The following is a 12529-nucleotide window of genomic DNA, read 5'->3' as shown; positions in this document are numbered from 1 at the left end:
TGAAATCACATCGGGATTCATAAATTCATAAAAATTCGATGTTCCACAAAGTTGGTCAAAAAAAGTTTTACCATTTTGGACTCATTTTCTAAATGACTTCTATTTTAAATGAAAAAAATTAAAAACACATATTTTAGATATTGCAAATTTAAGTTTTTTTTTAAATAAAAAAAATCTATTTTTTCTCTCAGTGTATATTTTTTCACGTTTTAGCCTCAATGCTCTATAATTCTTTTTAAGATACTATTTCGGTACGACTCATAGTTTTTGAGATATAAATTATCAAAGATTTCTCTTACTAAAATCGATACGCTCTTTTTCAAAAGTTACGCTTTAGTCCCAAAATTCCCAATTGCTATGTAAATTCATATTTCCTCCAACCCAAACGGAATACAAACTTTCACTTGGAACAAAAATACTCATGTTTTTTCCATTTGTCGATTTCATTTGGAATTGCTCAGAAGTAAAAAAAGGTCCAGTTTACAACTACAAACAAACTTCATTTATTCCGCATCAACATATTTTACACCCGAAATGTACAGAATTCGTTCATCTTCAAGAACCATGTTCAAATTGCTATAAGAACGCGCTTTACTGAGTTCCGGCAGCTGGTTCCAGGTTCAGCGACTGCTGGGAGACGGTGTGTCCAGCGAGAGGGGCATCATGAACGGCTCCTGGGTTGGCGGCCAAATAGCGGGCTTCCTTCTGGGCAACAACGGCCACAGCAGGCTGGGCAATAACGCTGACGGCTGGCTGAGCCACAACGGTGGCTGCTGGGGCAACAACTTGGGTAGCCTCAACGACTTCCGAATCGATCGAGCTGTAGGCCAAAGCTGGGGCAGCGGCGTGGGCAATTGGAACAGCATACCGTGGGACAACGTTGGACTGAACGACGGTGGTGTGTGGGGCGGCGTAAGCGATTGGAACGGAAGCGGCATAAGAGGTCACTGGGACGGAAGCAGCATAGGAAGTCACCGGTAGGGAGGCAATATAACGCGGAGCCACATTCTGCTGGACAACGGTGGTTCGGGGAGCGGAGTAGGCCAATGGGACGGAATAGGTAACAGCGGATCCTTCAGCAACAACGGCGAGGGCCATCATGACTACAGCTGCGATGCACTGTTACGAAACAATTCAAGATAAAAAAATGCACCTTTTATAATTACTCAAATCCAATATTACCTTCATGATTGTTGATTTCTGTTGGTCGCTGGAAGACTGATGGAATGGTAATACTGTTGCGAATACTGTGCTTCGTGTTATGAAATCCTTTTTGTGCTGATCCGGCTTTTATACCCAAAATTCTGACCAAAATTTTAGTATTAATTCTATCCATATCCACATGATCCACAGTCAGTTCGATTATCATTCTTCACGCGCTTTGTTTGGGCAGTACATGATAGGTCAGCATAAAGGTGGTTGGCATTTAGAGGCACTAATGTCGTTTTTTTTTGTTTCAAGAATGAACACTTTACTCCATCATGAAATGCTTGGGTGGAATTTGATGATTCTTGTGCGTGATAAGTTCACTAACGATCCCTGGAGTTATTTCGAATCGGAAAGAAGCATCAACCCGTGGTTGACAATTTTCAATCGGAGTAGCAAATAGAACCAGTTTTATGCTGCTGAAATAGTGCGGCAGTGAACTTCATTGTTTTTTTTTGTTGTCCTGTGAGTAACGCAGGAGGATTAAATATTGGCAACCGGTTTCGCCCATCAACGTTATTTGGTGGTTCAAAAAAAATCTCTGATTGTTTCGATCATCGAACTCAGGTTTTATGGATATAAAAGATAGTGTTACCACAATGAGGAGTCAGAACACATCAGTACTCTAAACTGTATCAATCCTCTAGTCCTCCAGCGATCAGTCCCCAAGAAATCAATAATCATGAAGGTAATATTAAATTTAAGTAATTATACAAGGAACAATTTTAAATCATGAATCGTTTCAAAACAGTGCATCGCAGCTGTAGTCATGATGGCCCTCGCCGTTGTTGCTGAAGGATCCGCTGTCACCTATTCCGTCCCATTGGCCTACTCCGCTCCCCACACCACCGTTGTTCAGCAGAATGTGGCTCCACGTTACATTGCCTCCCTCCCGGTGACTTCCTATGCTGCTTCTGTCCCAGTGACCTCTTATGCCGCTTCCGTTCCAATCGCTTACGCCGCGCCACACACCACCGTCGTTCAGTCCAACGTTGTCCCACGGTATGCTGTTCCAATTGCCCATGCCGCTGCCCCAGCTTTGGCCTACAGCTCGATCGATTCGGAAGTCGTTGAGGCTACCCAAGTTGTTGCCCCAGCAGCCACCGTTGTGGCTCAGCCAGCGGTCAGCGTTATCGCCCAGCCTGCTGTGGCCGTTGTTGCCCAAAAGGAAGCCCGATATGTTGCTGCCAACCCAGGAGCCGTCCATGATGCCCCTCTCGCTGGACATACCGTCTCCCAGCAATCGCTTAATCTGGAACCAGCTGCAGGAACCTTGTAAAGCGCGTGCTCTTCCCTAACTATCGATCTTCAACAAAAAAACTGGTCAAGTGAAATAAATATAAGTTTGTAAATTAGGTGCGTGGTATGACTTTAAATGGCTGCATAAGCTTTGGAAAATGTTACGTTCAACGATTGAATCGCTCGCTGATCTTCGTCAGCGGTAAAACAGGCTCACCAACCGATCGGTTGCAATTAGTGTCGATAGCAATCTTCTGTGTGGTATTCCTCTTACTGCGGTTGATAATGAATGTTGGTTGGAATTTTCGCAATCGGATTCCCCGCAAGCAGTTACGTATTGAAGGGGCGGAAGAGACTTCAAAAATGTTAAACAACGATTACTTCAACACTGCCAGCGGCGGCAGAGATGCAGTCGATTATCACCCAATGTCGTAATGAATTTATCAAACACGCTTCCATGCGGAACAATTAAGCTTCAATTGCGGGATCAAAACGTGGCTCTCCGTAATCCAATTGGTTGGTGCGTTACTTGTTTGTTTATTTTTACTGATATTGTTCATTGCGATTTTCCAACTCTCAGTCGCAGGTTGAAGTGACATAGTATCACTTGAACTTGTAGAAGCAGTTTTATGAGCAGGCATTCCATTCACAGCCCCATGTCGGTCCCTAGGGGCTGACGTTGAGCTATTCGTTAGAAAAATGTTGATGGACTGGGACTGACAGTTTCAAAATAAGGAAACACGAAAAAAATTGTTTGTTTTTGGATGTTTTACGATATGCGACTACTTTCTAGTGAAATTTGTGAAATAGTCAGAAATTTCTCTTGAATACAATTAATATCTCTGTTGTTGGGGACCGACATTGATATTGTGCAAATGCTCTTTATGCGGACTGAATGGAAAGCGTAGTAAGAACAATCCGGGATTTTAGGAGAAAAAACTAAACATATCGAATTCTGTTTAATTGACTTTAATCCACTGGGAAAATATACAATATAGTGTTTCGTAAACCGTAAAATTACGTTTTAACTGAGGAGAAGGTGTAATTTCTTCATCAAACTAATGTAGCTAATAATCAATGTTAGAATTAATAAAATTAATTTACAACTGAGCTTTTTTTTAGAATTTCAACCACTGCTGATCTTTCATCCTAGAATTTTGGAGCACGTTCGTCGCCCAACGCGACGTTCCTGAGTTTCTTGGGGAGAAATTATTAAACGAAGATCAAACTCAGTTTGTAGACATCTTTTGCAGGATCTTGCAATATTTTATTTTAATTTGAAGACTAATTGACAACAATAATACATGCCAAAGTCATCTTATATGGGTTTCGCAAAAAAGCAGTACAAACCACCCGTACTATAAATTAACAAAAGTATAGTATTAACATTATAATAATGTGGTAATGATTTTATGATTTTTCTTCATACAGTGGTAGACATTCATTTAGCCGCACCCTATTTTTTCTCAATATTTTTAAAAATAAGTCAATTCTTTGTACAGTTTTGCTCATAAAAGACGATGATTGTTTATTTTCATTGAATTCATTCTAAAAAAAGTATAATTTCACTTTTTGTTTCCAAGTAATTCAAATATGTGGAATCAGGGTGGACATTCGTTCAGCCGCATCCTAAAATTTCAATAAAAGAAGAAAATTTGTACGGCAAATTTCGAGTTCAATCGGTAGCTAATATTTAGTATGTCCACCTCCATTTCGGATCACTTTGAAAACTCGATTTGGCATCGAGTCAGACAACTTTTAAAGTGTTGTCATATTGATTATAGCCCAACATTCCTGAATTACTGCCTTGAGACTGGAAATGTTGTCAAACTGTCATCCGTTTGCATAGACCATCTCGGCCAAGATTCTCCGTAGGTTCTCTATGGGATTGCAATCGACTGCCAGCAGGTCATTCAAGAAGCGGAATGTCCTTCACGGCAAACCATGCCTTCGATTGTTTGGAAACGTGGATCTATGCATAACCCTGCTGAAAAAACCACATCCTCGGTAACGTTATTCTCAATATTGTTCACTGAATATCTTTATTATTTTCCGCCCTCTTCCGTCAATAGAATACCTTTCGCCATTCCTTTAAATTCTACGTAAATCAGCTTCTTACATGGCACATCTAATATTTATCTTGTAAATTGAATTTCCCAAGTATTTTTTCAAAAAACACAGATAAAGGCTTGGTGATTATGCAAAAACTCGATTTTTATTCCCTGCGATCTATATCGAAAGATGGGCACTTTTACAGGGAAAAAGGTTTTTCTACCAACAACTTTTTCATGTTTTCTTTTATAAAATTACAACTAATACTAATTTTGTTTAAACTTAAGATTGCGATTCTCATACATTACTTGAGCTTGAAGTATCATCAAAAGTGCTATCCACCCATACTGCAACAGTATTTTCTCAAGCGTGTGGGGAGTTTCGGTATTCACATTCACATTCACACACATTCTGTCAAATATATACCGGGAATTAGTAATTTTTAATTTTTCCCCGGAACATTTTGAATTATGAAAATATCAACATAATAAAAGAGATTGTGCTCGGAAATTTCCCTTAAAGTTTAAGAGAGCTAGCTCGTGAATTAAATATCCCTCACGAGACCGTTCGAGATATTTTGGTTGATGTTTTGGGCATGTGAAAAGTCGCATCGGAACAACTAGTGCCAAAAGAGCTCAAATTCCTCCAAAAGTTTCACCGCAATCAAGTGGCGAAAGACATGCTTGAACGAGCAAATTCTGATCCCACGTTAATTCAACGCATAATTATGGTCGATATGGTCCCGTGTGATTTTTTTCCGTGGGACCCGTTCTGACAGCATTGAAGATTTGCTTGTATACCTTCGAGTACATTGTCAAATCATTTGGCAGATAAATAATTTCCGTGCAAAATTATCAGCGTAAACAAACCAAAATTTGATGGGAATGATCCTCAGTTGTAGTCAGAAAGGATTGAAGCCCGGGAAGCTTCCAAAAATCCATCTTCACATATGATTTGTCTTCCACGAGTTTTGGCCACATGGTTCTGCTTAAGCGTCCTGTCCGGTTACTGTATGAACGGTAGTATCCTCGCAAACGGGCTTCGAACGGTACGTGACTGACACCGTTTTTTTAGCGACATCCCTATTTGGTAATACACTGCTTTTCACAACTATAGAACCACTTATTTTTTCTGAGTTTCCAGAGATATGTAAGAAGTCGGTTGAATTGAAGTATATAGTGTAGAATACAATAACTATTTTCATTTATAAGACTGGCCATATAAACTTAATTGTTGTGTGCAGGCGCGAAACATTCAAACAACTAAAATTCCAGTGTTTCATAACTATAGAACCCGATAGAAAAACTTTCACTTCTTTACAAAATTAAGGCCAATTTCACATGAATTACAGTAAGTTTCTAATTTGTAGGTCATCTTAAGTTCTCCATCAGTTCAAATAACCCATTCGGGGTGATTTCGAACAAGCTGCGCCATGTTGTAGTGTGTATCTCGTTCTACGCAGAGGATACTGCTCGTGGCTTGATGATTACTTTGTAGATGTAACGTTAGGTGTTATGTTCGAAATTTGGTTAAACAAGAATAAGTGTAAATTGATTAAAGTGTTGCACGCAAACACTTATAAAATAAGGGATGTTCAAGTTTTTTGGAAGGAAATGCGTCAATTTTATGTCGAGCAGATTTTTGATCGTAACACCCTTAACACGCATACTCGTCTTCTAGTCTAGAGATTTTTTAAACAAAACTCGATTTTTTTATTCCAATTATTTGTATTAATGTGTATTAATTTTGTACACTCGAAAGAATTAGGACAAAGGCCTTCCTTTGTCCTTTGTCCAAACAATAAAATAATGGATACTAAAAATATTATTTGTTTATTTTTTTCAGAGCTCGAAAAATCGTCCGATGTTCGTGCGTCTACACTAGAGAATCCCCCTAAATATAAATCGTCCCTCTCAAACCTTTTTAAGGGAATGAAATTGGACCATCATTACTGAAAAAAAAAAAAAAGGAATGCAACCAAATTGGCTACGGAGAAATTTTGCTTAGTCCAGTCAAAACCGTGTTCGGTTCTCGTGAATAATTATGTTTTGATCACATTTTGATATTAGTATTTATCTAAATTTGTTTTCAAAATGTATCGTTTTGCTTTCTTCCAAGATGTGATCCCTTACATTATAGCGATTCATATACATTATGGTACCAATGAATGTATGGGAAAACATCGACCCTAAAATTTCAAAAAGTAACCCCTTAAAAAATGTTCACTACCTCGAAAAACACCCTATGCAAAATATCAGCTCAATCGGACTTAAGGAAGAGTGGCGCAAAGCGGCACTTGAGTTTGAGTTATTTGAAAATCCAAAAATCACCCACATTTCGCAGCAAGTTCCGAATGAAAAATCGAGACAACTATTTTTATTGGCACCCAAAACCATATGTTTCGCCTCGTATTCCGAAAAACTCTTTCGAAACTTTTTCGAGATGACAGTATATCTCGACGTTTCATGTAATTTTAAGACATTTGGCATCAACAATTTTTTTTGAAAACCTCGATTTCCTTTACTCCTCCCTTGGGTGATTTTTCGATTTTCAAAAAACTCAAACTTTGACCGCTTTGCGCCACTCTTCCTTAAGTCCGATTGAGCTGGTATTTTGCATAGGGTGTTTGTTCGAGGTGGTTAACATTTTTATGGGGTAACTTTATGAAATTTGAGATGGCCATTTTCATTGGCACCCTAATATTCATGGATGGTGTTTTTCGATATTTTCAGAAACTCTGCCGTTTAAAGTATCGTGTAACTAACTAGTAGAGTCTCCAATTAGTTATCATTACTGGTGGAATGTCTGCTCGAGCGATATTGGTTTCTAAAGGCACGTCCACATTAGGCCGAATGATGCCGATCGGCCTGTACCAGGCGGCATATTCGGTTCGTTATGTAATGTGGGCGCCCCATCGGGTGCACGAAGCCGAAGTCCCATCGGATGCACGAAGCCGTCACGAACACACGAAGCACAATGTCGTTAACGCTAATTTACTTCGTTTTGTTTTGGTTCGACTTTCTCGAACCGGACCCACTTGTTTCGGGTTGGGTTCGGTTTGATTCAAGTCGGTTTTCGGCTCGTCGGCAAGCCCGGGCGGTACGTACACATTTTACCGGATTTACCGGGCGGCCAAGGCCGATTGGCGTATGTAGACGGGTCTTAAGGTGTATTAACCGGCATTCAACTTAGCGAACCACCTGCGTAAAGGTATTTTCCCCATAAACAGAGCGCGTTTTTTCAAAATTAATTTTTAGCACATATTTTGAAATCCTGATTTATAACATTAAATGAGCTTAAAAATAACAAAAAATGTGCTACCCTCCCATACTAGTACAGCATTTGTATAATGCACATGCCATAGCAATATAGACGAATTTCATGCCAACTCGTTTAGGAGTTGGCAGCACCATCTCAGATAGCAGTGAAACGTTGTGGGTGTAAAGACATAGGTCATTTAAGCAACTTTGCATACTTGAAATATTCGAAAAAAATTAGACTACTTTTTGGAAAAAGCCAATTTTTTTTCTTAATTTTATTTAAAAATTTATAACTCAAAAACTATGATACCTACAAAATTCTGGTCAAAGGATGAAACGTAGGCAATTGTTTAAATTTCCACAAAAAAAAATATCAAAAACGCTGACAAAATAGGTATTTTAAAAATTAAAATTAATTTTTCCCAAAAACATATTTTTTTTTAAATTTCCAAAAATATATAAATGAATAGCGCTTACAATTTCCAACAAGTCGTCCATACATCGGAAGATGGGCACTTTTACAGGGAAAAAGTTTATCGAACAACTTTTTCATGTTTTCTTTGGAAAAAAATAAAACTTATTCTAATTTTGTTTAAAATCAAGATAGCGGTATAATGTATTCGACAATGTTTTAGATCTTGTTAAAATATAAACTTTTGTCGAAGACATTAACTTTCTATCTTTTATAGTTTTTGGAATATAAGTCATTTTTGTGTGAAGATTCCTGAAAAAAAATATGTTTTGTTCGTAACATTTTTGTTTGTAAATTCTCACGTTTGACATGTTCTTGGTATGTTTCTAAATAGAGAAAAGTTAGCAGAGCATTTAAAATGCGATAATTTATACATAAAAATGTAACGAATTGAAACTTGTTTGAAATTTTAAGGGCTATTTATATTAATTTTTTTTCAGAATTTTAAAAGCATATTTTTTCGAGAAAAATGAATTCTAATTTTTAAAATATTTTTTTGTCAATTAATTTTTTTTCCAAAAAATTCTTTGATAATTTTTAATGAACTTTTTGGAAAAAGCCAATTTTTTTTCTTAATTTTATTTAAAAATTTATAACTCAGTTTCTTGGGGAGAAATTATTAAACGAAGATCAAACTCAGTTTGTAGACATCTTTTGCAGGATCTTGCAATATTTTATTTTAATTTGAAGACTAATTGACAACAATAATACATGCCAAAGTCATCTTATATGGGTTTCGCAAAAAAGCAGTACAAACCACCCGTACTATAAATTAACAAAAGTATAGTATTAACATTATAATAATGTGGTAATGATTTTATGATTTTTCTTCATACAGTGGTAGACATTCATTTAGCCGCACCCTATTTTTTCTCAATATTTTTAAAAATAAGTCAATTCTTTGTACAGTTTTGCTCATAAAAGACGATGATTGTTTATTTTCATTGAATTCATTCTAAAAAAAGTATAATTTCACTTTTTGTTTCCAAGTAATTCAAATATGTGGAATCAGGGTGGACATTCGTTCAGCCGCATCCTAAAATTTCAATAAAAGAAGAAAATTTGTACGGCAAATTTCGAGTTCAATCGGTAGCTAATATTTAGTATGTCCACCTCCATTTCGGATCACTTTGAAAACTCGATTTGGCATCGAGTCAGACAACTTTTAAAGTGTTGTCATATTGATTATAGCCCAACATTCCTGAATTACTGCCTTGAGACTGGAAATGTTGTCAAACTGTCATCCGTTTGCATAGACCATCTCGGCCAAGATTCTCCGTAGGTTCTCTATGGGATTGCAATCGACTGCCAGTAGGTCATTCAAGAAGCGGAATGTCCTTCACGGCAAACCATGCCTTCGATTGTTTGGAAACGTGGATCTATGCATAACCCTGCTGAAAAAACCACATCCTCGGTAACGTTATTCTCAATATTGTTCACTGAATATCTTTATTATTTTCCGCCCTCTTCCGTCAATAGAATACCTTTCGCCATTCCTTTAAATTCTACGTAAATCACTAATCTGACCAGCTTCTTACATGGCACATCTAATATTTATCTTGTAAATTGAATTTCCCAAGTATTTTTTCAAAAAACACAGATAAAGGCTTGGTGATTATGCAAAAACTCGATTTTTATTCCCTGCGATCTATATCGAAAGATGGGCACTTTTACAGGGAAAAAGGTTTTTCTACCAACAACTTTTTCATGTTTTCTTTTATAAAATTACAACTAATACTAATTTTGTTTAAACTTAAGATTGCGATTCTCATACATTACTTGAGCTTGAAGTATCATCAAAAGTGCTATCCACCCATACTGCAACAGTATTTTCTCAAGCGTGTGGGGAGTTTCGGTATTCACATTCACATTCACACACATTCTGTCAAATATATACCGGGAATTTGTAATTTTTAATTTTTCCCCGGAACATTTTGAATTATGAAAATATCAACATAATAAAAGAGATTGTGCTCGGAAATTTCCCTTAAAGTTTAAGAGAGCTAGCTCGTGAATTAAATATCCCTCACGAGACCGTTCGAGATATTTTGGTTGATGTTTTGGGCATGTGAAAAGTCGCATCGGAACAACTAGTGCCAAAAGAGCTCAAATTCCTCCAAAAGTTTCACCGCAATCAAGTGGCGAAAGACATGCTTGAACGAGCAAATTCTGATCCCACGTTAATTCAACGCATAATTATGGTCGATATGGTCCCGTGTGATTTTTTTCCGTGGGACCCGTTCTGACAGCATTGAAGATTTGCTTGTATACCTTCGAGTACATTGTCAAATCATTTGGCAGATAAATAATTTCCGTGCAAAATTATCAGCGTAAACAAACCAAAATTTGATGGGAATGATCCTCAGTTGTAGTCAGAAAGGATTGAAGCCCGGGAAGCTTCCAAAAATCCATCTTCACATATGATTTGTCTTCCACGAGTTTTGGCCACATGGTTCTGCTTAAGCGTCCTGTCCGGTTACTGTATGAACGGTAGTATCCTCGCAAACGGGCTTCGAACGGTACGTGACTGACACCGTTTTTTTAGCGACATCCCTATTTGGTAATACACTGCTTTTCACAACTATAGAACCACTTATTTTTTCTGAGTTTCCAGAGATATGTAAGAAGTCGGTTGAATTGAAGTATATAGTGTAGAATACAATAACTATCTTCATTTATAAGACTGGCCATATAAACTTAATTGTTGTGTGCAGGCGCGAAACATTCAAACAACTAAAATTCCAGTGTTTCATAACTATAGAACCCGATAGAAAAACTTTCACTTCTTTACAAAATTAAGGCCAATTTCACATGAATTACAGTAAGTTTCTAATTTGTAGGTCATCTTAAGTTCTCCATCAGTTCAAATAACCCATTCGGGGTGATTTCGACCAAGCTGCGCCATGTTGTAGTGTGTATCTCGTTCTACGCAGAGGATACTGCTCGTGGCTTGATGATTACTTTGTAGATGTAACGTGAGGTGTTATGTTCGAAATTTGGTTAAACAAGAATAAGTGTAAATTGATTAAAGTGTTGCACGCAAACACTTATAAAATAAGGGATGTTCAAGTTTTTTGGAAGGAAATGCGTCAATTTTATGTCGAGCAGATTTTTGATCGTAACACCCTTAACACGCATACTCGTCTTCTAGTCTAGAGATTTTTTAAACAAAACTCGATTTTTTTTATTCCAATTATTTGTATTAATGTGTATTAATTTTGTACACTCGAAGGATTAGGACAAAGGCCTTCCTTTGTCCTTTGTCCAAACAATAAAATAATGGATACTAAAAATATTATTTGTTTATTTTTTTCAGAGCTCGAAAAATCGTCCGATGTTCGTGCGTCTACACTAGAGAATCCCCCTAAATATAAATCGTCCCTCTCAAACCTTTTTAAGGGAATGAAATTGGACCATCATTACTGAAAAAAAAACAGAAATGCAACCAAATTGGCTACGGAGAAATTTTGCTTAGTCCAGTCAAAACCGTGTTCGGTTTTCGTGAATAATTATGTTTTGATCACATTTTGATATTAGTATTTATCTAAATTTGTTTTCAAAATGTATCGTTTTGCTTTCTTCCAAGATGTGATCCCTTACATTATAGCGATTCATATACATTATGGTACCAATGAATGTATGGGAAAACATCGACCCTAAAATTTCAAAAAGTAACCCCTTAAAAAATGTTCACTACCTCGAAAAACACCCTATGCAAAATATCAGCTCAATCGGACTTAAGGAAGAGTGGCGCAAAGCGGCCAAAGTTTGAGTTATTTGAAAATCCAAAAATCACCCACATTTCGCAGCAAGTTCTGAATGAAAAATCGAGACAACTATTTTTATTGGCACCCAAAACCATATGTTTCGCCTCGTATTCCGAAAAACTCTTTCGTAACTTTTTCGAGATGACAGTATATCTCGACGTTTCATGTAATTTTAAGACATTTGGCATCAACAATTTTTTTTGAAAACCTCGATTTCCTTTACTCATCCCTTGGGTGATTTTTCGATTTTCAAAAAACTCAAACTTTGACCGCTTTGCGCCACTCTTCCTTAAGTCCGATTGAGCTGGTATTTTGCATAGGGTGTTTGTTCGAGGTGGTTAACATTTTTATGGGGTAACTTTATGAAATTTGAGATGGCCATTTTCATTGGCACCCTAATATTCATGGATGGTGTTTTTCGATATTTTCAGAAACTCTGCCGTTTAAAGTATCGTGTAACTAACTAGTAGAGTCTCCAATTAGTTATCATTACTGGTGGAATGTCTGCTCGAGCGATATTGGTTTCTAAAGGC

The 12529-nt window shown here is 37.1% G+C and overlaps 2 protein-coding genes across 2 annotated transcripts; one reads left to right on the top strand and one right to left on the bottom strand.

The window, feature by feature from the left end:
• Positions 1-479: 479 nt before the first annotated feature.
• Positions 480-1249, bottom strand: LOC129778977 (adult cuticle protein 1-like). Its single transcript, XM_055786190.1, has 2 exons — positions 1183-1249; positions 480-1119 (listed from the first exon to the last, which is right to left on the bottom strand). The coding sequence occupies exons 1-2, from the start codon at positions 1186-1188 to the stop codon at positions 592-594; spliced, it is 534 nt and encodes a 177-aa protein (XP_055642165.1). The 5' UTR covers positions 1189-1249; the 3' UTR covers positions 480-591.
• A 576-nt stretch (positions 1250-1825) lies between these two features.
• On the top strand, positions 1826-2561 carry LOC129778975 (adult cuticle protein 1-like). The gene is made up of 2 exons (XM_055786187.1): positions 1826-1894; positions 1958-2561. Exons 1-2 carry the CDS (start codon positions 1889-1891, stop codon positions 2483-2485), a joined length of 534 nt encoding a protein of 177 aa, XP_055642162.1. The 5' UTR covers positions 1826-1888; the 3' UTR covers positions 2486-2561.
• Positions 2562-12529: the final 9968 nt, after the last annotated feature.

Source organism: Toxorhynchites rutilus, chromosome 3 (assembly GCF_029784135.1).
Source record: "Toxorhynchites rutilus septentrionalis strain SRP chromosome 3, ASM2978413v1, whole genome shotgun sequence".
NCBI classification, from domain to species: domain Eukaryota; kingdom Metazoa; phylum Arthropoda; class Insecta; order Diptera; family Culicidae; genus Toxorhynchites; species Toxorhynchites rutilus.
The sequence above is the reverse complement of the archived record's forward strand: the minus strand, read 5'-3'. Positions and strand labels throughout refer to the sequence as shown.